Source organism: Chaetodon trifascialis, chromosome 6 (genome assembly GCF_039877785.1).
Source record: "Chaetodon trifascialis isolate fChaTrf1 chromosome 6, fChaTrf1.hap1, whole genome shotgun sequence".
NCBI lineage: Eukaryota > Metazoa > Chordata > Actinopteri > Chaetodontiformes > Chaetodontidae > Chaetodon > Chaetodon trifascialis.
In genome coordinates this window covers 10859502-10884774 of record NC_092061.1, presented here as the reverse complement: position 1 = coordinate 10884774, position 25273 = coordinate 10859502, and the positions used below count along the sequence as shown (strand labels likewise).

The 25273-nt window shown below is 41.7% G+C and overlaps 1 protein-coding gene across 1 annotated transcript; it reads right to left on the bottom strand.

Annotated features, from left to right (window-relative positions):
• Positions 1 to 603: 603 nt before the first annotated feature.
• On the bottom strand, positions 604 to 11324 carry LOC139332481 (mothers against decapentaplegic homolog 4). Its single transcript, XM_070964457.1, has 10 exons — positions 11104 to 11324; positions 9286 to 9678; positions 8241 to 8415; positions 7758 to 8012; positions 7499 to 7606; positions 7337 to 7387; positions 6475 to 6658; positions 5807 to 5975; positions 5285 to 5423; positions 604 to 4850 (listed from the first exon to the last, which is right to left on the bottom strand). Exons 2-10 carry the CDS (start codon positions 9523 to 9525, stop codon positions 4639 to 4641), a joined length of 1533 nt encoding a protein of 510 aa, XP_070820558.1. The 5' UTR covers positions 9526 to 9678; positions 11104 to 11324; the 3' UTR covers positions 604 to 4638.
• Positions 11325 to 25273: the final 13949 nt, after the last annotated feature.

Genomic DNA, 25273 nt, shown 5'->3' with positions numbered 1-25273 from the left:
GGCTGTGACAACTCTTACATATTGCATGAAATATGTTCATGCTAACCTGCATTGTCTGAGGTCAGGATTTCAATAATTCTACCTCCTGATGTTTCGAAAGTGTCGCTGTCATCCAGACCGGTTGGGGCATGATAGCTGAAGATGAATTATGGAGAGCAGAACACTGTTTCTGACACATCTGTGATCTCATTAGACTCTCTGTCATCCCACGCTGTCAGGCTGCAGGCCTCCTGTCTGTACATAGAGTTAAAAGACGTCTGCAGGGTCTTTTCCTTTCGTGCCCTTTTTCTCTGGAATAATTTCCCCATTGATTTGTCTGACTGTTGAGGCCTTTTAATCTAAGCTATAGACTCATTTTTTTCGCCTAAACTATCAATTAGCGCTCATCCTTTGATACCCCATGCCTTCGTCCTTTGACATCTGCTCTAACAATCTGACAGTTTTTGAGCAGAGGACCAGACGCACATGGCTGAGATTAAAATGATGAAAGAGTTTTGACCATGCCATTTTCAAAATAACTGAAAGTGTAAACTTGAAACTGACTTCTGCTCATTTCACCCTCGTTAACGCGTAACCCTGTTGAGAAAATGAACAAGTCACCTGTTAGAGAATACCACTCCATGTTTAATTACAGACTCTCACATAAGAAATACAGGTAAAATTTATATCTGCAATCTGTCATAGTAGTCAACATCAACTCATTTGAGCTGTGTCTTTAGTCTCCTATAATAACTGCAAGTAATATAAAAACATCTGTCCACCTTAAAGCACAACAGAATATAACATATTTCTCCGAACAGAATTCAGCATCGCTTCTTTCAGTTTAACATATATTTATAAAATATTCTGTTTTCCTGCCATTCAATCAATCAGATGCATAATTATGTGGATAAATCCAAAGTTGAACTCTTTCAATCCCTGACGTAGGACAAACTTTTCTGACAATAACATTCAAATTATGATGAAATAATCAAAGATGGGAAACAGAGAGGGAGCAAAGCAAATGGATAGCACAGTGGATCATTTCCTGTGACAAACAGACACCAAAGTTCAACTAAACCTTGAACAAATACAGTTTGTCTTTTCCTATTTCAGCGGTTACCCACTAAGACAGCACTGGAAAAACAACCAGAACATAAACACAAATTCATTTTAACAATTTCAAAAGATGACCAGAAAATAACACACCGTATGACAGTTTGGTGTGTAAAATAACAACCATGAACAGAAGTTTGGAAGTAAACGAAATGTGGATCCTGATCAATACGGTGGCTTTAAAAGGTCCAGCACCCCTGATCAGAATTTCAGTTACTGTGAAAAGCTGAGTGAGTGGAAGATGGACTGATCTCTAAAAAGTCATAAAGTTAAACATTTTAAGCAAGATTACAGTATCATTTTTGTTTTGTACAATTTTAAATGGGAAAAAAGGGAAAGGAGCACCATGCAAACGTTTGAGCACTTTTACCTTGATCAGCTTGTTCACAATCATTGTGAGGAAAGACCACATGGTGCTTAGTCCTAACAATCAGCTCCTCTAAGCAGCTGCCTCGCACTCTGAAAACTGAAATAACTGATGCCCACAGAGCCGGAGAGGGCTAGAAGAAGACAGAAAAGCACTGTCAAGAAGCAAGAAGTTAGCCTCTACATCAGGATACTGATCCTGAACACACCTCCACAATGGACGACCAAGAGGATCAAGCTGAAGGTTTTGCCATGGCCCTCACAGTCCCCCGACCTAAACATCACTGAAACTCTGTGGGTAGAACATCAAAAAGAGCAGTGCATGCAAGACGGCCCAACAATCATAGAACTAGAAGCCTTTTGCAAGAAGAATGAGTGAAAGTCGTCCAAACAAGACTTGAAAGACTCTTCACTGGCAAAAAGACAAAACGTGTTTACAAGCCAAAGGGGTGTTACTAAGTACTGACCATGCAGTGCCAAAAGTTTGGCTTCTTTTCCTTTTATGTTTTTTATACCTACAAAAGATTAAAATTAAAAAGTAATCTTGCTTACAATATTACTGACTTGATGCTTTTAGGAAACGAGGTCATCTCTTACTCACTTTGCTGTTCACAGTAACAGACATTTTGACCCACATGTCCAAACCTTTTCATGCCACCGTCTGTGTAATCCATAACAAATACCTTTAAAAACAGATTAAGAGTTGTATCACATGCAGCACGGGGCAGAGGGGACGAAGGGGCTCATGTTGACATCAAATGATTTCTGTGCCTTGAACTACCTTCACCTGTTTCAACACCTGTGAGAGAGGAAACATCATGCTTGCACTCATTTTACCTCCAAAGACGGGCTGCACACTAATTACTGATGAGTCGCTGCATTTATACAAATTAGGTCTTGGGAGACAAGCTGCCTTCTTTAGCAGCTTAGCTGCTAAAATGATGAGTTTATATAATTAAATTGCTTAATTTACATCAGTTGTGCAGTTTCCCTGTGTGTGTTCTCACAACACTCAACACACCAGCTTACAGCAGGTGCTGGTTTCTACTCTCCTCACATAGTCTAGTTCCTCTGTGTAATCCAGGGCAAAGGAAGTACTCTTTCAAAAAGGGGGGTCGGGATAAAGGGGCCTATTTGCCATTAAAATTCATGCAAACATTGACATGCATTTCAAAAACAAAATTATTTACATGGATTAAAAAGAAAGAAAACTGCAATCAAAAAGAAAAGGACTGCAACTCAGAACAGCCAAAAGAAACCCTACAGATGTGTAAATGCCTATAGAGTGAAAGGGCAAAAGCACATTTTCAAAAGGTGTTTTAGTGTTACATATGTTTTCAATACAAATGCATCACAATGTTGCCTCTGCTCACCATCCTACATAAAACATAAACCAGCCTATTGACTCCCTTATTCATACCGCAGGACAACCACCTCACAATAAGGGTTACTGAATTAAAAACGAGAAAAAAAAGTAAAGTGCTAAAAATATAATACAAATCAATTAATAAAAGTAACAAAATAAAATCAAGAAAATATATCAATATTGCTGGGAAACCGTCTGAAACTCTTATCTTTGTAAACTATACACAAGAGACCTGGATCATGTGGTATATAAGTGGGCTGCAAGTCATAAGATATTTAAGTACAGTGATCCTCAACTGTTCGATACGCTTGGAGAAAAAAAATACTGAAGAATACAAGTAAACACAACCACCTTTAAAATTCAATTAAAGAAACCTCCAAATTAAAGAAACTGAGCAAAGTCCATCTGCTGATTGGACATCTCACTCTCAGCATCTCACGACTCCCACAGCATGTTTCTGAGCAGTTATTACTTTGGTTTGCCAAAACTCTGATAAACCCTGTTCACTGTTGTGATTAAACCTCACACACCGAACATCAACTATCCTCCTCTTCTCTGCTTTCTTACTTCAATCAAAGGCAGCTGACTTTCACTCTCAGGGCGAAAGTGAGAAAAGGCAAACAGTTCACAGAAGCTGCGTGAGATTCATCCTTTGTGGCAGCATAAAAGAGGGCGTTCTCCAAAACAGTAAATCATACCTGAAACAGACGGGAGGCGACCAAGAGCGACCAATGGATGATCACTTATAGGAGCATTTGTTGTCCCTTGTGGTTATTTGAGGGTGTGAAGAATTGATATAATCACTGCAAGTCAGTGAAAACAGATATACTGTCTCGTCAACTTTAGATGCCATGGTGTCATAACACCCCTAAAAACCTGCATTAGTGTAACTGAGATGTCATTACTGTCTGACTTCAACTGGGGCTCTAACTTAAAATCAAAACATCATTTAATTGAAAATTGGGTGGGAAAAAAAAAAGGATTCATCATTGAACACCAACTAAATCCACAGCCAGTCTTTAAGATCCAAACCTGCAGTTTGACAATGTCTGACCTACAACAGTCCACAGTCTGCGTCTTTTCATTCTCGATGGCTGTGAGTGTCTGGATCCAGGTGGGTGGTCTCCAACCCTGTTCGGCGGCTGAGAGGCAGCGATCCTCACTCTTCAGAGTGCCGCTGCTTTTCTCCTCAGCCTGACAGCTGACCGAACCTGCTCGTCATTTCAGGTGTAAAGCAGTCTGTTATCAGCTTGAATGAAAGCTGACATCGCAGAAAACCAGCATTCCTCTGGAGCCCAGATTCTGGATATGAAAGCCTTTCTGCACAGCCTCTCATCCCGCAGCTGCAGGGCGCTCAGACGTCTGCGTATCGTTCAGTCAGTCTTATGTCTGTCAGTAGTTGGTGGTCGTGGACTCTGGGGACGCCCAGCAGTTGGTGTACATTCCAGTTTAATGGGATCTGAAGGTCATCTGTATGCATGTTGTGGTGCTTTATAACTGTAGTTATACGAGATGTCCTTTCTAATCCTACAGTTCATCATTCCAGTCATCGCAAACCAAAGCCATTTATTAAACATATTGAGAAATATACCTTTAATATATGGCTTTGGCTCATTTTAGTGTCGCTCTTGCTCAGAAAGTAAAAGTAGGGACCACAGTGCACAAAGGTGCCTCAAACGCACCTGAAACAATTTTTCCATGTGGTACAGCTTCAGAGTCACCAGCTGTTTCACTGGCCTCTCCATGCAAACAGTTGAGGAAGACTTTCCACTGCCTGTATGTTGCAGTGTGACGCCGCAGCTGTGAAGGTCTCAGTCCAGAGGTTGTGGGTCTGCTATAGGCATAGTGTGCAGAACCTCGTCCAGTAGCTGCAGGGCTCTGTGCAGGTGGATCTCGATCCAGCAGGGGGTCTCCTTGATGCTCTGGCGGGGGTAGTCGGGCCCCCAGCCCTTGACGAAACTCATCCTGAGAATACACAACCTCCGGAGGTCGTCTACCCCGATGCCGGCTGCTGCTGACAGACCTGAGAGGACAGGAGGAGAGGCAGTCGCATTCAGATCAGCGTGATGCTGCATTATGTGAGAGAAAACTCAACACCAGATGTGCTTTTCATTCGGACCTGAATGAATATTCAAGTAAATCACATTAACCTAAGACTCAAAAACAAAGAAGTGTGATTTTGAGTGAGTTGGTGAATAGTTTTTCGATCCATTGAAAACAAATCTGCAACAATCCTTTTGACAATGTAATAATGGGGGGACAAAATCACAAACTGTCGCTTTTAAAATGTAAATATTTGCTGATTTCTTAGATGACAATAAAGTGAAGATAATTGGGTTTTGGTCAGACAAAACAAGCAATGTGAATATGTCAAATGGGACACTGGGAAATCATAGATAGATATTTTGTTTGTCTGTGTGTGACTGTGCATCTGGATTTGCAGTTACAGTGTCTTACTTATAGCTGGGGCGATCCCTCCTACTGATCCAGGCCCAGGTATATTTCCAGCCACAGCAGCTGCTTGCGCTGCAGCAGCTGCTTGAGCTGTAGCAGCCTGCTGTTGCATCTGTCTGTGGCACTGACGGAGGTCAAACACCTGGCAGGAGAGAAGACACTTTAAACACTCTACGTTCAGCAGAAATTACCCCCCTGCACAGGAGAAATGTCACCACCACAGGCTGCCAATCAGTCAGAACCCCAGTAAGAGCTGGGCTGCGTGGAGATGCACAATTACCTCTAATGAGAGACTTGAGTGGGAAAGATGGGAAACGTTGGCAGTATGGGGAACACTTTCTGTCAAATACACACGGCTACTGCATAAAACCAATGTCTATAAAGGGCAGAATGCCTGAGGAGACTGGAAAAGGATGTTTGCAGCGTGCACTCAGCAGTTTCCCCAAGAGGAAAAAGAACATTTTATCAAATGTCAGCCTTAAGTGATGTCCTCTTTTTTTACAGTCCAGTGACTCATGTCCCTACCTTGATGTAAGCGCTGGGGTAGATTTTGTGAACAGCGTCTCCGGGGGCTCGGCCCGCCTCTCTGTCCAGGTAGTAACTCTGAACAAACACGGCGTGGTCACTGAGGCATCGCACCCACACATCTCCCTCGCCCTTACACTCCAGCTGAACCCCTTTGCCAATGTGAAGCCTGGGAGAGAGGAGAGATGACAGCAGAGAATAAAGGATGCAATCATTTGCAAACTGTGTTCACCAACAACTGTTTTCTGAAGTGTTCCTGAACCCATGCAGTAACATCCTCTAACCAATCATGTGTTCACAAAGTGGTGAACCTCCACGTATATCAAAGGGCTTTCTGCTGATGTGTTGATGGTACAGATGCTGTTGTAACCTGGTAAAGTCTCAAATGTGTATTTATACATCCTCCAACCAAAACAGACACAGAAAAGCACTTTTCCTGAATATCTTCTATCTATCTCTGGATATTTATATCTGCATAAACTCACATTAAGATACCATCAAAAATGTCATATGGTATTTATTGTTATCATAGGAGCCTGTTTCTGTAAAAAAGAAAAAGCTCTATGATTATTTCCCTACTTTAAAATGCTACATTACTTCAGAAAGTACTTTAGCAGTAAGGTTTTAACTGTTTTCCTCTGAACACTGAAGGTATCTGGGTCACCCACCTTGCTCTCTCAATAGCCTCAGTGCGATGTACGTTGCTGAGCTGGCCCAAACAGAACCTGTCTCCTCCTGAGGGGTCGACATATCCGTCCACTGTCACGATGGGGCAAGAGGATGGCACCTTAAACGTCTCCCCGACTTGAACGTCCATCTCGAAATAGGCAATGGAGCACCAGTAGTCAGGGGCTGAAACAGAGGGAAGAACTTGATGTCAGTTGTTTTAAGTCATAAATGAACAGCACTGCTGCCACTTTGATGTTTTCATTTGATAACTGACTAAAACCATTAATAAACAAGGGTATTTTGAATCAGTCCTTTCAATTTAAACAATTGAATTTACACTAAAAGAAATTGTAAACTTGCCATTTTGCCAATCAGAGTTTTTCACTTGTGACCAAAGAATGTGCGCTGAATAACTTGTAGGAGTGGATGTGACCAAAATAGTGCTGGTGCTGACCTTGCATTTAACAGGACTTTTTAAATGTTTACACATTAAAGTACCATTACTCTTCCACTAGATCGAGGAACGGAGGAGGTCACTACTGCATAATCCGACGCTCCCACTGCACAAACCCCACAGCCAACATTGCTGGATTTGGACGAGACCCTGTTGGAGCACTAATTGCTGGTACGTTTTAGGCTTATTAGCCCAAGTAGCCTTAGGTTGAGGGCTATATCGCTGCCTGTTGGTTTGACATGATCATGATAGTGCTCCAAAAATCTGTTTTTGCGTTTTCATACAGAACACAGGAGGAAAAAAAGAACGATGTACTGTTAGTCAAATCTATTCACATGTTTTCTGAAATACCACTACTGAAAAGACTCTCTCCAGGCTTTATATGTTGGTGGGTTGTGTCTTCTCACCTGGATGATTGGATATCGGGGGCTGAAAGGCGAGCTCATTGTGCACGGGCCCTGAGAGAAACCAAGAGAGTAATGTCAGCGGTCAAGCACTTTGCAAAAAAAGAAATGCAAGTAAATGATTATGTCCGTTAACTTACATATGTAGTAACAGTGTGTACTTACAGTAGTGTGTAGGATGTGGCATAGGAGGGTGGTGCTGGAGATGACCGTTGGTGTGATGGGGTATGCTGGGGGTGAAGCTGCTGTTCCTGGACCAGGTTGAGCTGGCACCTGAGGAAAAACAGAGAACAGAAGTCAGGCATCCGCAGACGGACCGATAAAGAGTGCAAACTCACAAATATGCTGCTCTCGCCTTCATAAACATTCACAGCGGCAATTCAAGAAGCAGAAGAAGAAAAAGTCTTTAAAAACTGTATCTTACTGCCTGATCCTGCAGCGATGGCAGGGAAAGACGACGTTGAAGCAGAGGTGGAGGCCTCAGCAGGTGGAAGCAGGTTTGGGGTCGCAAATGATTCAGAGGGGGCTGGGCGGCTGCCGGACGGGGGGTGCTGGATTGTTTGGATGGAGTGCCCTCCCTCGATGGACGGCAGACTCTGTGGCCCATCAAAATCATACTCATCCTTAACCATCAGTGCTGAGCTGGGTCCAGAACTGGTCAGTGTCAGACCTGATAAATCTGTAGATTGAGGGAAAGGATAGAGGTGGAACAGGGAACTCACAGTGCCAGCTTCTCATCTACAACAGCGATAAACCTCCCTTGTGATGAAGCCTGCGGGCTGAATAAGTCTAACGAAAAACAAATGGCCTCTAGAGCAATTACTAATACACAGCATTTATATGAATTTCCTCTTTTAAAAGGCAGCTTTTGGTGTGGATACTAAATGAAACCCTCCCACCTACTCACCTATTCCAGGTGACACCACTCTCTCGTAGTGATAGGGGTTGACACACACATTGTCACACTTGAGGTCAAAGGCAAACTGGCAGTATTTGACGTGCTTCAGTTCATTCTTATGCAGGTCAGGCCACCGCCACAGCCGAGCATAGATGACATGAGGGAACCCTTTACGCCCAGCCACCTGGGAACAAAACATAGAAGGAATCAAAAACAACAGACTTACTGTGCTTAGAGCTGAGGTTAAATATAATGTTAACTATGAGACTACAGCTTGTTTTACACTGTAGATGTGAGTGGCATGGCCGACTAGACAAATACACACTGATCAAAATACTTTTAAAGATGGCTCCAGAACAACTTTGGTGAGAGATTCCCTGGACCTTCTCTTCTTATCTTAATCGTGTTCATTTTTGTGCTAAATTTACAATTATTCCATTTTACAATAACAGCTTGCAGTGCTTATATTGGCAGGTTTCTCATCTCACATTCTGGACGTTGTAAGAGCTGAAACAGTACGCTGGGTGCCAGAAAACTGTTTTGCCAAAATTGTTTCTGTGATTTTGCAACCAAAAATGCCAAAAGTTTAGCAGTTCCAGCTTCTCAAATGTGAGGATTTGATGCTTTTCTTTGCAATACATGATAGCAAACAGGATATCTTTGGGTTTTGGACCATTTGTTGGATAAACCAAGAAATGTTAAGATGGGCATTTTATGATAAAAATAATATGCAGATGAATCTATTATGTACTGAAAATAGTCAAGATGCAGGCCCAGACAATAATACCTATACAATACAACATGGGATTTGTTGTTAAGAACCTGTAATGAGGCTAAATGGTATTTGCTGTTTTTGTTGAAATGCAGCTTAATTGAAAAGAAACTGAAAGGTGGAGGTGAAAAAGACAAGAAAAAATCTCCACACATGTACAGATGTATTATTCACCTCAAGTTGTCAAGACTAATCAATACCACTGAGCAGAGAAGAAACTGCATTCATATTTAAGTAGCTGTATGTATTTAATAAATAATCCAGATAACAGTATTGTCCTACCTGCAGCCGTCCATCAAGCGTCCTTTGAATGGTCACACATTTGCTGGGATGGGCCCCGTTGGTGGTAATAGCTGTGATAAGAGAGTCCAGCTCGTCTTTTTTCTCCTTCAGCTTCTTCACCAGGCTTTCTATGGCCCGCTTGGCGAAGGTCTCGCTCTCACCACCCTGTCTGTGGCACATCAGGCTGTGCACAATGCTCAGGCAGGCATCGTTGCTGGTAGGCGTGTTGGTGATGGACATTTTGGCTTCTATCTTGGGCTGCACCTTCTGAGAATGTGTATGTGGTTGACACAGTTTCACATAATCAGGAAGCCGGGGCAAAGGCAGTCTTGATCTTCACAGGGTTGATACAAAAGCAGGTCAACTGTAGTGCCTGAGACCAGATGACAAGATCTAAAAAGAGGGGACAACATGCAAGTTTTTGACGAAACGTGTTGATTGAAATATGATGGTGGCTCTGAAGCTAAAGTTTGTGGTGCTGTTGAGTTGCATCGCGTTATACTGAGATATCTTTCTAGTATTCTGCCCAAATCATTGCATATAAGCGTTTGAAACACCTGTACGTTGTACGTTAGTGCGGGGCAAATCCAGATTAGCTTTCCAGCAAAAGACACGATAAACACAGAGCTAACGTTCATGTTTCTGCTGGGAGTCTCAGTGGCTGGCAGAAGGCATGAATCACAAAGTATAGCGCTGTTACCTAAGTTGTTAGCTGTATAATTACAACGCTAGCTCACCAACGACCTGATGACATGACGAAGCAGGAATTTTTACATTTGCAGCTGAATCTAGAAAAACCTGCAACTGTTCTGGGGTAAAAAATAAAGTTTAAATAGTTGTGCTCGCTCGCCTCTCAGCTAGCTGGCTAGCGGCGCCGCTCTGACTGCTAGTAGTCCTGGGAAACTCCATGAAGTTACTGCTACACATCCGGAACCCAACACTTACGCTCTTCAAATTAAGGGGACATTTTTTTGTAGCGAGCGACGACAAATACCTGTATCAAGCAACCGGAAACACTGCTGATGACAAACTAATATTTAGGGTATCTACCATGGTGCAGAAGAAAACAGGAGGCCTATTACGATGCTGTGAGATCAACAGCAAATATGGTCATTCTCGTTCCAGGAGGTGCTTGTCTTACAAACCATAACAGCTTTTCCAAATCATCTAATGCAGGTTGTCAATGCTCTGATGAGTTTAGCACCAGAACACCATCACATAACATACTAAAATATTTACTGCATTCTTATGATCGATATACAGTAAATTCTTCGGTTTACGCAGCAACTATACATGATGTACCTATTTATATATTTAATAAAGATTAATCACTCATAATGCACTTCGAAACATATTTGCCTGCCACTAACATTTGCTGTAAAGGTCTTTAACTGCTCTACCAGCAGTTAATGCTGCTTTGTGCGTTAGTACGCAAGTACGGTTTTATTGTGAAGAGCCTAACCGGACATACATGTTTTCATTAAGAACACTTGACATCGGACTTACTAGCTAACTGCTGCAGAAACATCAGCTAGCACCGATGATTGTTGATAGCTAACGTAGCATGCTACTATGAGGTTAGCAGGCGTGATTGTTTATAATGGCCAGTTCCGCAGCACAATAATTTGCTGACCACTTTGTTTAATAGCTAGCAACAAAGAATTGCAATACAACTGTGAACACACCGACTGGTAAGTCACTGTTATGTAGTTTTAAACTGTAAACTCATTAAAGGTATGTAAATACATAGCACTTGAGCTACATGGAGATAGCTTGTGTAGCAGCTAGCAGAGGAGCCCTGCTTCTGTACAAAGTTACCGTGCCGACGGGGCCAGCGGTGGGGCTGTGCGGATCCTCTATGCCTGCTGGATTATCCTCATAAATTTCACCCGCCGTTTACCATCGTGGAAAAAAATCCTTGTCGCAAGCTGCAGCCTCACATTTTCCAAACTAGAGCGCCAGTCAAACGAGAGTAAGAGCTCAGATTCGTGTCAATGGTCAAGCCCCGACCCACTTCACTCGCTTGTTACACTACTGCCGTCAATCGCGCGATGCGCATGCGTACAATAAGAGGAAGTTTGTCAAACATTCGTACAGCTCATTGATACTAGATCCTAAGATACTTCATGTACTATTCCAGATGCTAAATGATATGTCTCTATTATTACTGCAAGTTCAGGTGTTGCTATTACCACGACCTCTTACTATACTGCTTCTGCATCTACTTTCATTACTGCCTACAATAATGGCAACTGATGTGATAACAGCTTCCACTCCTTTTACAACAACGTTTCCTACATCTATTTACCTGCACCGCACTGCCACAGCTGCCACTCACCTAATACCTCTCAGGACTGCTGATAATGTTTTATTCTATTCTCAATGATTGACACGCAAATCTGACTCTGGTCAGAAATATTTCATATAATTTAATCTGAAATCAGAACAGCAGAGTCTGCTTTAGTCCTAACTTCAAAATGATTGATGCCGCTTCCAGAACTGCAGTAGATAAAATACAGTATCATACTGTATAGTACGTCACAACAGTTTCATTGTTTTTGTGAGATGGTCAATGAATGAATGATAGAAAGACACTGGTTATCTTGCAGCACAGTGTAATATAGACATCCTAACATGCATGCTGTTACACTAAGAGGCCTAATATAGGTGGAGGTCCTATATAATTACATACTGACACATTATCTATGTATGTCCACATTAACATCCATATTTTATAAGTGTATCCATATGATAACATACCAATATTCAGGCTATCCATAGACAAATTGTATCCTGGTAATATCAAAGTTTGAGAGGATTACAGTACAAACACCATACAGCTACTGTAGCGCAAAATGAGATGCCAAAAACTCTTTATAATACCATACAACTAACCGTAAACATATGACTCTCATCAGAGGGAAGTGTTTCCAGATTCTGTTTAATCTACGTATAATTTACATAGTATGCTACGCCACAGCTGCTCATTTCACCGATTATATTCTCCTCTGTGATTAATGAGGTGCTAATTAGTTAAGTGAAATCAGCTGCGGTGATGTTTCATTGGAATGAAAAGTCGACGCTGTTTATTCTCGATTTTCCACTTTCATTTTGCCCTCTCTACATTAATGAGAATATAAAAGCATACCCACGCCAACACGCACACACACGCTCAGGTTTAAATGCCTCAACGGTTACCAATTTGTCCCAATTATAGATGTGAATATTACCATCTGACAAGCTGCACAATGATGATTAATTATCAGCTTTGGTAGCTAATGTACTTGGCATGCTCCCATAATTTGACTTTAATTGTCTATCATCTCTTTTTGTCTTTGTTTCCCTTTCCTATCTCTCCCTTCTCTTTTTCTTTCTTTCAAATAAGTAACCATCATTGAGGAAATCCAGAGGCCAATCATTTCCTTTCAGTTCGCTGTGCTTCGCTTTCCTTTTCACTTGTCCTGTGTTCCCATTTCTCTTGCCCACTCAAAGTATTGCTCATCTCTTTCTCCCTCTCTCTTTGACCAAAAATAACCACTTATTGCCTGGCCTTGTTTTAATTTCCATCGAGCCTGTGACAGAGATGAATTCAATTCAATTCAATTCAATTCAATTCAATTCAATTCAATTCAATTCAATTCAATTCAATTCAATTCAATTCAATTCAATTCAATTTTATTTGTATAGCGCCAAATCACAACAGAAGTTGTCTCAGGACACTTTCCATATAGAGCTGGTACAGACCAAGCTCTTTTATCTACAAAGAAACCAACAATTCCATATGAGAGAAATGAGTCGGATGCAGAACTGACAGTCTTGATGGATCACATGAGCGAGGGGAGGCAGAGTAGGGAGAAGGAGAATTTATCTTTGCCACATTTTTTCACTTGTTGATAAAGGGTGATGTGGGAAAAGACATAAATCCTTCCTTTAGCTATAAATACATACAAATACTTCCCCGTTTGACCAGCAGAGGGTAGTAACCACCAGCCAATAAGCTCTGTGCTGCACTGGTGTCCTCTGAGGAGGGCCGGCACAGACCAAAAATCAAACAGTGAGATCATTTTATGGTGAGTTTTATCAGAGGAATACTAGAATTAATGTTCTGCCCTCTGTCTTCATTCAGTGAACGAGTGTGAGGCAGGAGAAAAGAAAAGGAAAGCAAGCAAACACAAGGTAGAGTTCTGTGTCAAAACTTAATCAAACAGTCTCGCACTAGTGATCATGAGCCTTTTTTAAAAATGGAGCTAAGTTAAAGACACTAAATGTAAACACGTGCTTCAAGCTACATTCATCAGGCATATCAAAACAGACAGCGATGTCCAGCAGACATTTTCAGGAAAGGCTCAACTTGACACACATTATAAAAGGAGAGTCAAATATAAAATGCTTTTCTCCCTTAACCAAATCACGGTTTCTGTCGTCCTCTGGGACTGAATGAATCTGTCTGTAGGCTACCAGCTATTTTAGTCCCACTGCTCTGAACTTGAAAGGTCAGCAAAACAAAAGCAGATTTATATAGTCTTGAAAAACAACTTTCTGTGCCATCACCTAACATGGCATGGTAATATTCAACCATTTTATAAACTTCAGTACAAACTGAAGAGGTTGACTTTCCTCCAAGATAATGCTCAGTTGTTTCACTTATGATATTCAGTTAATGTTTTTAACCTTGAGGTGGTTTTAAATCCATATACAACTGGAATGAATGGCTCCATTTTCTTGCAATACCCCTAAAAATTCAGTTTCACTCATTTCAGCTCCCAGCTCGCTTTAAGAATTAGAGTCATAGGAGCAACCGTCCCGAGTTTCATGTTTTGGTCAAAATCTAGACATCAAAGTTGTAGCTCAAATGTATTTAGCGTGGTGTGATCGTGAAGTGAAATGCATCTGTCATCCTCATGACTGCCATTCATTCTGCATTAGATGTAGGGGATGTCATCTGGCAGATGTTTGTCTGGCATTAACCGTAGCTTTCATTAGCACCCAGACCACCTGAATATCACACGAGAAAATACCGAATCACACTTCAAATGTGAAAATCATTTAATTTCCCAGACGGCTGATAGTACATATCAGCTGTTGCCAGGTGATCCTGGCACTTCCAAAGCAGTTTATTGTCATAATGCAGTTTCATGATTGTGGAACAGCTGGCGGCTAATTGATTAGGAATAGCCTACAACTGCTCATATTTAGAAACCCACACAGATTTGCACGGCATAACGGCGCACAGTGAGACACTGTGATTGGTTGAAGCTGATTTTCTTCAGGGTGTCCACAGCAATGGTGCTGAGGTTGATCTGCCCATTATACATCACCTTGACAACCATCACTTGGAGGCAACACATGACGGCTGTGTGTGTGTGTGTGTGTGTGTGTGTGTGTGTGTGTGTGTGTGTGTGTGTGTTATTCTTACACTGTACATTGTACATCCGTCAACAGAGTCACAAACGTAAATACAAAAGGACAAGCAGGAGAGCAGCATAAGTGATGTGATGTGACTGTCTCTCTGTCAGACTCTGCTGAGGGAAAAAAACACGGGCTAAAGTGACAGCAGCTTTCCAACCGAACACACCGGGTCACTCACTTCCTCCTAACCTCCTCACTGCTCCTTCTCCTCCTCCTTTTTCTATTTCCTCCCGTTTCTGAACTCTTCCCACCCTTCTTCAATCTCTTCCACATCCGTTTCCTGATCATAAAAGTCCTTGCAATCTCAAAATTAAAATATTGAGATCTGATGTATTTGCAGATTTCCCCCCCCCCAAATTAAAGGTTTCTGTTCTCACATGGCGCACATGCAGTTTACGTTAATAATTTTCCAGGTTGTTTGCTTAGCTTCCATACATGCTGGTATTTTTAGCTAAGCTTAGTGTCATGGCTGTAGGGACGGTCGGTCGGTTTCCCACTTTGGCCCAGACTGAGACCTTTCCTTTGCTCCACTAGCGAGTTTTCAGTTAGCTTGTAAAATATCTTAACACAGGCAGATTGCTACAGAACGTTGTACAGACATTCATGGTCCCCAGAGGATGAATCATGATCCCTACAATCTGGCGCCATCATCAGGTCAAAATTTCACGTTGGTTCATGACCAAATACCTGCAAAACTATGTTCCCATCATCCTTAGCTGTAGTTTGTCAGCGGTAACTAGCTAATGTTAGCATGCTAACACACTAAACTGCAGTAATAAGTACAGCCTCGCAGAGCTGCTCGAATGGCTGATACTCACTCAGCAGTCTTGTTAGTATATTTTGCTTTTTACCAGAGAAAAGGCTTTCAGGATAAACTGATTAATACCTGAAGCTACCTGAAGTTTCAGTCCAAAAACTTTCCCCACACCTCCTGCTCCTTCTCCTTTCCTCTCCTCTTTCGAACCCCTCAGCCCTTCCTCTGAAGCCCGAGCGCATAACATGACTGGGGATGTATTAAATCTGAAGTCTTTCCACTTCAGTGGGATTCAGGAAATTGTCTACCCCGCGGGAAGAAAATGCAGATGGAGGGATGGATAGACGGAGGAGTAAAATGGGTGGAAGGAGGGATGGGAGATTGAGAGAGGGAAGGTATTTGGAAGATGGATGGATTGGTGGTGAGCATCAGAGAGACAGAGTGAAGGGAGGGAGGGAAAGAAGGAGTAGAGAGTCGGAGGTGTGGGAGAGGAGATGGCTGAGCTGTCTGTTTGAAGATAAATCAGAGAGGCAGTGTAGTGAGGAGGTCTATATCCATAAATACACACACAAACAGATGTGTGTGTATGCACTCACGCTTGAACTCACACACATGCAAACATGCACAAACAGAAATACACTCACTTACTCAGCTTGCACACACTCTGCCCCACGGCGAAGTGGTAAAAGGCCACGGCCGATTGGATGCTGCAGGCTGATTTTGCCCTGAGTGGCAGAGCAGTGCATGTTGGGATGTTTGGATACAAATGCAGCCATCCATGAAGACATGAGGTAGGTCACCCCTCATCTCGCCATCTCTCTCATCCCTCCTTTTTTTAAAACATCTCCGTATGCTTTCCTTCATTTTCCTCATTCTCTGTTTTCTTTATTTTTTTAAAACCTGGCTCTATACCTTCCACATATTTCCCCACAGGGCTTTTCACTAATACACCTCCAAATCTGCCCTCCTCTCTGCTCCTATCTATCCATCTTTCATACAGAAAGTACATTCTCTCAGTCCTCCTCTCTTTTGTCTGGCTCGCTTCATTTCCATCTGTCTTCCATCTCTCTTTATCTTTTCCTAGCTTGACTTTCCCTCCATCTCTCTCTGCCTGCAGCAATTTTTGCTAACACAAACGCACACACACGCGCTCTGTATCCCTCCATCCCTGCAGTGTAGTGTGCTAACAGAATAATTAGTCGTGCTTGATGTCTCTGACAGTTCTAATCCTTCTAAATGGCCGCCACATGCCTCCCCTCATCAGCCCAGGGCTACCCACATGCACACACAAACCACACACACACTCATGCTCGTACACGCACACACAAACACACAATTGCGCCATTTGCAAATAGGCATAGTTACAAATGAGGCGCTTCCATCTGTGCTCAGAGTAGTTTGGAGATGCTTGTGATTTTATGTCCCAAACATTAAAACCAGTAGATGAGGTAACTGACCACAGCTACAGAAAGCCTGCTAATTTTATTTAAAAACATTACTTGGAGAAATGGCTAAGTTGCAGGTGAATCCCTCTTACACTAAGTGGCACTTAGACAGTGTCATTTGGAATAATACAGCTACATGGGGTTGCATCGAAATAAATGCTGCAAATAAAGCGCTATGTTGGTACAGGTACAGTAACACATCTGCATTTGTCATTAAAAACACAGATATTTGTAGATGTTATTTGGAGATTTTTGTAGCTGTTTTGAAAATGTGTTAAAGCCTACAGTACATGGAGGGCTTGAAAAGTTGCCTTTGGCTCTTTGGAAAACATACTCTGTGTTCAGGGAGATAAATGGGTGAAAAGCAATACAAAAGCCTCTGATATGCTTGCTTGGCAAGCCCCTGTATCGTATATTCTTTCTGAACTTTGGCTGTGCACATCCTCAGAAATGAACACCACAAAAGATGCAGCTCAGCTCATGATCAGTGGGGGCATTACATGAAGAGATGAATGAAGGTCAGCATCAGCAGCATATTCTGACAACTGCGGAGAAATTAATCTATGATGGCACTGCTCCTGCTTTATCTGCCATGATCTCAGCTAACAATGCAGTAACCTCCTTGATTGGTATTTTTAGTTCTGTTTATGTAGAGCAAAATCTGAAGCTCTCAAGGAAGCTGCACCTTATACTTTCGAATCCTCGAAGTGCACACAAAGTACGCAGACACGTGTCTGAACAATGCTGATGGTGTCGCAGCTGCACAAATGGCATCAGAGTGATTTGAAATATGCTACAATCACATAAAAATGGTACAAAAAGTGGCTTTAAAGATAAGATGATGAGCTAAAAACCACAAAAACCTAAGCGTTAACTTGTACCTTGTACAACCAAGAGAGAGCATCCTTGCTGAGACATGAAATTTAGCTCACCTGATCTGCTTTAAGAGGGTTTACCTGCACATGGTTTGAAGCTGTGAGAGCTTTGTGCCTGAACAAATGTGTTTCTTCGTTGCCTTGAACATTTGTGTTGGTTTGAATCTCCAATTTCTCATATCTATTGTGTGTCTGTGGTTATGTTTTGATATCTCTGTGTGTTTTTGCCTCTGTGTAAGCCTGTGTGTGTGCGCGCTTGTATGTGTGTGCATGTGTGAGTAAGCTCATTTTTCCCAGCGGAACATGACAAGCATCATTAGAGTGTTGCTCAGAGTCAACATGGAATAAATACAAACAGATAGATGTGTTTTCTCCGTTTCGCTCTATTACACATGCACACAAACACGCTGCTGTGATGTAAGCTTGTGTGTGTCTGTGTGCGCGTGTGCTCTCTGTGTTCAGTAAATCCTGTAAGGATGTGATAGGAAACAGAGACTGAGTCATAGGGGGTTTGTAGCTTTGTCCTGCTCCTCTGTGAGATTTCCCCTGAGAAAAGACTATCAGCACAAGAGAACCACTGGTGAGAAAATGAGAGAAAACAAGAAAGAGGAGAGAGAGAAAGAGACACCTTGAGAGAGAGAGAGAGAGAGAGAGAGAGAGAGAGAGAGAGAGAGAGGGGAAAGGAAAAGCAGAAGCACCTCAGAAATCTTTCACAGGAGCCGCTGAAAGAATAATGCATTGCTGTAATATATCAACTTTTCCATGTTACAAACTAATAGAAAGCATTGCTCACAAAATTCTGGTAATATTATAGTTTCCAATAATGTTATTAACATATGTGGACAAGAACTTGAACATGTTACTGTTCAACACAGCTGGCATTGAGAAATGTACCAGCCACCTCACTAATGGTTAAAACTATAAACCAGTTAGCAACATTATGAACCATGTTCTGAACACACACATTACAAACGCTATTGAACAAGCACTAATGTTCCAAAGTAACGTTTGCATTAGGAAGTAACTTTCCCAACACAGGCGACAACAATGTCCACTGGAAATGTTTCACAAGCATCCGTTTCAGATGTATTTAGAGTTGCTTTGCCAACACTTTTATGTATTTTACAAGCTTATTGACTGTGCATATTTCTATTTAAATTTCTGGACATTAGTGGAAAGATAACCATAGCATTCCTTTTCCTGCTTCACATACTACACAAACAATAAAAGCAGTTTTTCTACTTTTATGTAGCGACAAAGTCAATAAGAACATTTGTCAGTTGTGGTCAGGAAGCACTGGTCTTGGTGGTACCAAACCTGGCAACCACACTATGGTGACAAGACTGTACTATAGACTGTGTATATCTTTGCAGGTGCTTTACTTACTTTGTACAGAACAGGCTGGCTGTTTCCTGCTGCTTCCAGTCTTTACGCTAAGCTCGGCGTAACATACCTGATTCCAGCGCCATCTTTAACGCAAAAACACAAGAGTGTTATCAATCTTCTCATCTCACTCTGAGAGAAAGCAAGTTAAGGGTATTTCCAACACCGCTGAGCTGCGCTTTAAGAGGATGTGATATCTATGAATGTCAGAGCACTCTTTTGTCACTAGCAGTGGGTGTGCATGCTATCTTAATTTTAGAAACGCTCAAAACAAACAGAAGAAAAGAGAAGCTCGAACACATGGTGCACGTGCAAAGTAGGTTAAAGTGTGTACAAGACAAACATTCCCACGGCTGACCATACACAGCTTCAAATCCATGCTTTGTTTAGGACACACAGACAGTCACATGTCTCTAGTCTGAGTATGTTGGTGGACAACACCGTCATTATCTTTGTCATCTGAGAAAACAAAGTGTCTCCACTCCCTGTGCAGGTTTGTATAAGACTTCCACAGGTGTTGCTTGGTCTTTTCATACTGTATCCAATTGTCAGTCATGTATACAATATGTGATGTGATTTAACTGCTTTTTCACATCCCAAAAAAAACAAAACAAAAAACATTTCACAGGTTTTTGGAAAACTTCACGCTTTTGTTATTGTTGTTTGTCCTCTGGATTTATGGGTTTAATTTTGGAGCTCATGAACATTCTCTAACAGCCATTCACAAATGCTGAAAGTCCAGGCTTCTGAACTGTGCCAAACCAGTAAGTGTACTGCAGTGTGCAATGATAATACAAACTAATGGCACTTTGGAGAGATTTGTGCATTGAAAGTAAGGCAAATGTACTGTGCACACTTTCTGAATGTGCTAACATATGCAAAACAACACCAGGATCCTTTGAGTCACTCCATGTTTCCATGTTTCAACTGCAGGCTAATGGCCCTGGATTGTAGTTGTATAGTATTTTGCATTCTTCACTTGCACTGTTTTAATGTGTATGTGTGTGCGTGTGTGTGTGAGTGACCATTAACCCATCACATGTGTAAAGTGAATGTGTGACCACACACACCGTGAGCCCCTCTGACTCAGAGAGCTTGTGGAGATCAAACGCTGGTGCCGTCATATGGTTTGAATTAGGGTCAGTCTTCATGTTTCATCATAAAACTTCAATAAAGCAAGACACACACACAGGCACGCACACACACGCGCACACACACACTTACACAGGGTGTTTGGTTTATGTGAGCAATGTTTGTTATGATGTGTGTCACACGATCAGGGTGTTTTCTCAGTGTGTGTGTCTGTATATATAGTCTGGCATGATGCTGTGGTGTGTGTTGTGGTTAGTCAGTGTGTGTGTGTATGTGTGTGTGTGGTTGTGGTTCGGAACATTTTTTCCTAAACCACTGACCCATAAGCTATGAGAGGTTGTGGGCTAATGGGCCCACCCACAATCAGGAAACATATACACACACATATAACCACACACACAAACACACATGCGTGCGCACACACACATGCACACACACCTGCACAAACTCATCTGATGGTGTTTTGCAAAGAAACATTATTTAATCATCTCCCTGCTTTAGTGTTTAATAGGATACTTTTGGCTCTCTGCAGTCAGTAAAACTGATGTTGAGGGCAGGAAAGCCACCGTGTTATTAATCAGAAATTATTATGTTCTCTTTAATGTTTTCAGTACAAAGTGGGTCATGCCCATATTTTAAAATGCAATTTTGAATATATTTTTTTATTTTTTTGTGCTGTTGAATTCCACTTTGGCTCTTTTTTTTTGTCTTCAGAGGTCCAGGTGGAAGACGAGTATCGGGCTCTCCTTGGCCTCTGATCTCATCCTACTCTGCCTTTGTTTGCAGTGAGGCTCAAGATTCACATCTGACTTCAAGAACCAAACCAAACCAGAGACGGTGATTGATGGAAGAGTGGAAAGACAAGATGGTTTCAATGGGTTTTGTTTCGTTCCTGTTGAGTTTGAATGAAGTGTGTTTTATGAGGAGTTAACTTGGCTGTTAAGCTTGTTCTAGTTGTGAAAAAAGAGAAACTTGAATTCAGGTGTACCATTGCATTTTTCTGTTAATAACAATAATAATAATAAGGAAAATAGGTGTAAGAATATTTCCCTTCTTGACATTTTGTGACTTTACTTTGTTTCTTTATTTGACTAAAAAAGCTGAGGGAGCTTGTGAACATCTATACATCCCCCAGCTGGAACTATGGGGGCTCTTGAGGCACAAAGCGGTATCATGAGACAGGATGGACTGCAGCTAGCTAGCATGTTAGCATGCTAACTCAGTAGATATATCTGCAACACACAGACATCTTTGCACACTTCTTCACATTCTGTTAATAATTTTAATTTTTGCACATTTTAAACTAAAACTCTTATGTACATATTACATATTGCTCCTTTAAGAGTGATATTACAACATTTTTTGATAAGATTGTGGCAGAAAAAACCGCAGTGACAACAAGCTCCACTCATTTTTTTTGTCATTGTTACCGTCTGCTGCTGATCTTATACTTCATATCCTAACATACTGTATCTCAGCCTTAACAATCAACAAACTTCTAAGACAAAGCTATGCACTGCTGGATGGGTTTTCATGACAAATGTGACATTTCATCTTCATATCTACATCCATTGACCCAACTTGTTTGTGGCCTGTTATCAACTTCTCCAGATGCAAACGGTTACCTGGTTCAAGGTGCCCCGACATAAACTGCCGACTGGACCTGGTTGCCAGTGAAATAACAAGGAGCACTCTTTCTTCTCATTGTGCAAAGAGGTTTGCAGGTAGAGGTCATCATCAATATCAATATTCTTGCTTTCCTCCTGACTTGGATGTGCTTATATTTTGTTTTCGACATTGTTATAAGAAGCTCTTTGTCAAACCCCGAATTGCATTTTGCAGGTGTCGACTGATATGTGACTACTGAATAAAATGAGTATGACCAGGGAAATTTTCTGTATGAGTTTCTGGGTGCACGCATTTAAATGCCATCATCACTTCCCTTTTTTGTGGCTGCAGACATTTTCCCACACTAAAATCTCTTTTTCTAATTCAGTAACTGACTCCAGTTTGAGTATGAAGGTTAATTGTAACTTCAGTGTGATGCTTCAGGAAGAATCGTCCATCTTTTCTTTTCAGCCACATTTTGAATATGAGGGCTGTGTGAGCGCTAACATCCGCTAAGGCAGAACATCTATGTTCAAGCACTTTCACTAAGAAAAAAGAAAATAGAGTGTTTTGATAACACTCTGCTTTGACAATGTAACTGGGGTGGATTTCACTCCGTAAAGGTTTTAGCAGCTGGGATGTCAAAATGTAAATCCTCAATACTCCACAGAAACATCTCAAACATTGTAATTTTAAGATCACAATTTGTCAGTGTTAGGATGATTTCTGTCATGCCTTGGACACCGCTTGGCTGTCTCAGCTTTCTTCTTGGCCCGTTTTTTTGGCATTAGGAAAGCATTTTTCCCTGATGTTGGGTTTAAACTCAGCACCACTGGTGTCACATGCATCATTGCCGACCACTCGACCATCCAACCCCTCTAAAGTGCTCATAGCTATCAGATTGTGGGCTGAGAGATGTGGGTTTTACCCCTCTCACAATTCTATCAGGATTTTACAAAATAAGAGTTTCTTCTTCTTTTATTTTTTTACATACAGCACACATGTTAGTATAGTATAGGTTAGTTTGGGATAAATTAGGAAAAAGAGTTTTAAGGGCAACAAATGTTATTAGCACATTGTCACGCTACCTCACAGTCTGCCTGGGACTTTAGTCTGTCTGCCTTTCATTAGGCCCTAATTCCCTAAGGAGTGTTTAACACACACACACACACACACACACACACACACACACACACACACACACACACACACACACGCACACACACACACACACACACACGCACACACACACACAGCTCCATTTAATGCGTCAGCAGTGTTTGCTGCCGTTCTTTCAGCCACTGTACTGCTTTGTTCTCAACATGGAAAATCTCCTTTTAACTACCACAAGTGCAATGGTTTCTCTCTCTCTCTCTCTCTCTCTCTCTCTCTCTCTCTCTCTCTCTCTCTCTCTCTCTCTCTCTCTCTCTCTCTCTCTCAGACACACACACACACACACACACACACACACACACACACACACACACACACACACACACACACACACACACACACACACACACATCCTTACCACTGTACAGCTACTGCTCCAGCTGCTGCTTCAGAGGATGATTAGGCAGCAGCAGGGCACAAATGTGATATGCACATATGCTGCTTGCATGCATGTTCGCACACGTGCATTTTATTATCCTTATTATGACACTCATTTTGCTTGCATTAAAAGTCCCTAACCAGTAAATGTGACCAACAAAGGCCTTTCCTTAACTGTTGGCCCTAACTGTAACCAGCCCTTATTCATCGCTGGGACTGACTTGAAGACTTTCCCGTAAAATCTGCATAACATGAGCAATGATTCATCTTCACATTGACATATAATCACGTTTGAAGTTGATATGGTGAACTTGCTAGCAAACAGTTGCTTTTTTATACATGAAGCAGCTACACAGCAACATTGTTCATATGGAGTTGTGTTTCTGTCCACCAGGAAAATATAAATCCAATATTCACTCTCTTTTAGCTCTGTGTTTGGTCTTAGCCAACTCCCGAGGGAACTATTTAGCTTTTTAGCTGCTAATCGCTCCACCGTGCCCAGTCGCTAACTTTGTCAGTCTGCTGTTTGGTGCTGCGCAGGAAGTGTAAAGTTGGTTTTGTTTCTCTGAAAACAGCTGCCTGCTGCGGCCTGAACCGATGCTATGAGAGCAGTGGAAGTGAATTAAATCAAGAAAGTAGTGGACAGCTAAACCATGAGCTAAAACTCACTGTAAAGCTCCATAAAACTGAGGGCAGCTACATTTGGGCTGTAATTCCCTGTGGGTTCATCATTACGAGCAACCACTTTCACATTGTCACAGCATCATTGGTTACGCTGCTGTTATAAAAATATCAGTGCTAGCCACTTTAAATCAGCTAGTGTTCAACATGCTGTCTCACACACTGCTCAAACAGGAGCTATGAGCCCTCCATCAAAGCCATAGCCACGTCATTGCAAACACAGGACAGCAGTCAAACATTGTTCATCTGTATTGAAATGTATTTTAAATTTGACTAAAAATATTTATGACATCTGCATTTGTTTACTGCATGATACTGTACGGTTTCACACCAGCCAACTTGTGCTTAAGAGAGGAAAATATAATCGCAGCAACAGTTTAGACCTGCAAATGCAGACGTGATGATTTCACGGCCTTCAGGCAGAGTAAGTGATTGTGCCACCTCGAGGCAAAATAAGGCAGCGCTGCACAAGTCAGTGATAATTCTATGTGGGTTGATCATATGAAAACCCAGTCATTTAATTCAGCATTAACCAAAAAATGTTTATTAATGTGAGGAAATTTAAGGCGACTGTCGGACTTATGATTATCTTTCCAATCAAACATGTTTTACTAATTCAGTTTAAGTCAGTGGTGTCGAGGGTGCATTTGTGGAGACTGACAACACTAAACGGTTAATAAAATATCTGGGACACTTGCTAAACCAGCTGATACTGTCCTTTTTCTCAGCCTTGTTTCATCAGTTGACCGAACTGATGCAGCTATGAATCTGAAATAAAAAGTCATCTGTCAATGTACATGTTCAACATCTGCTTCCATGTGTGTTAATGTGGTGGCTGAGTACTGGACGGTTTGGATGCAGCACTTTGACACGCTGTCACTCCTTCACTTAGCATGCAGGAGACTTGATGAAGGGTGAAATTCACCTCAGAGTTCCTTGCTTTTCCTCAGAAGACTGTCTTTGGCTGATCTGTTCCCTGCATTGATCTTCACGAATGAATCCTGCCTTCTACTTTTAGTTATGAACTGAATCTGGGAGGCGAATCTAACTGTTTTGACACACCACTTTGCAGCTGTACTTTGCCTCCAGCCTCTGAGAACAATAGTGGTGTTTGTGGATGGTAGCATCTGATGCTTTTCTCCCTCTACGACCTTGGAAATTCATATTTACAGTCCTACTGGCAGCAGACA

Coding starts and splice junctions, on each gene's coding strand:
- LOC139332481 (XM_070964457.1), bottom strand. CDS start 9,525: ATGTCCATCACCAACACGCCTACCAGCAACGATGCCTGCCTGAGCATT. Junction 6,659..7,336: donor CCCGATATCCAATCATCCAG/GTGAGAAGACAC, acceptor CCTCTGTTTCAG/CCCCTGACTACTGGTGCTCC. Junction 5,424..5,806: donor ACCCCAGCGCTTACATCAAG/GTAGGGACATGA, acceptor CTCTCCTGCCAG/GTGTTTGACCTCCGTCAGTG.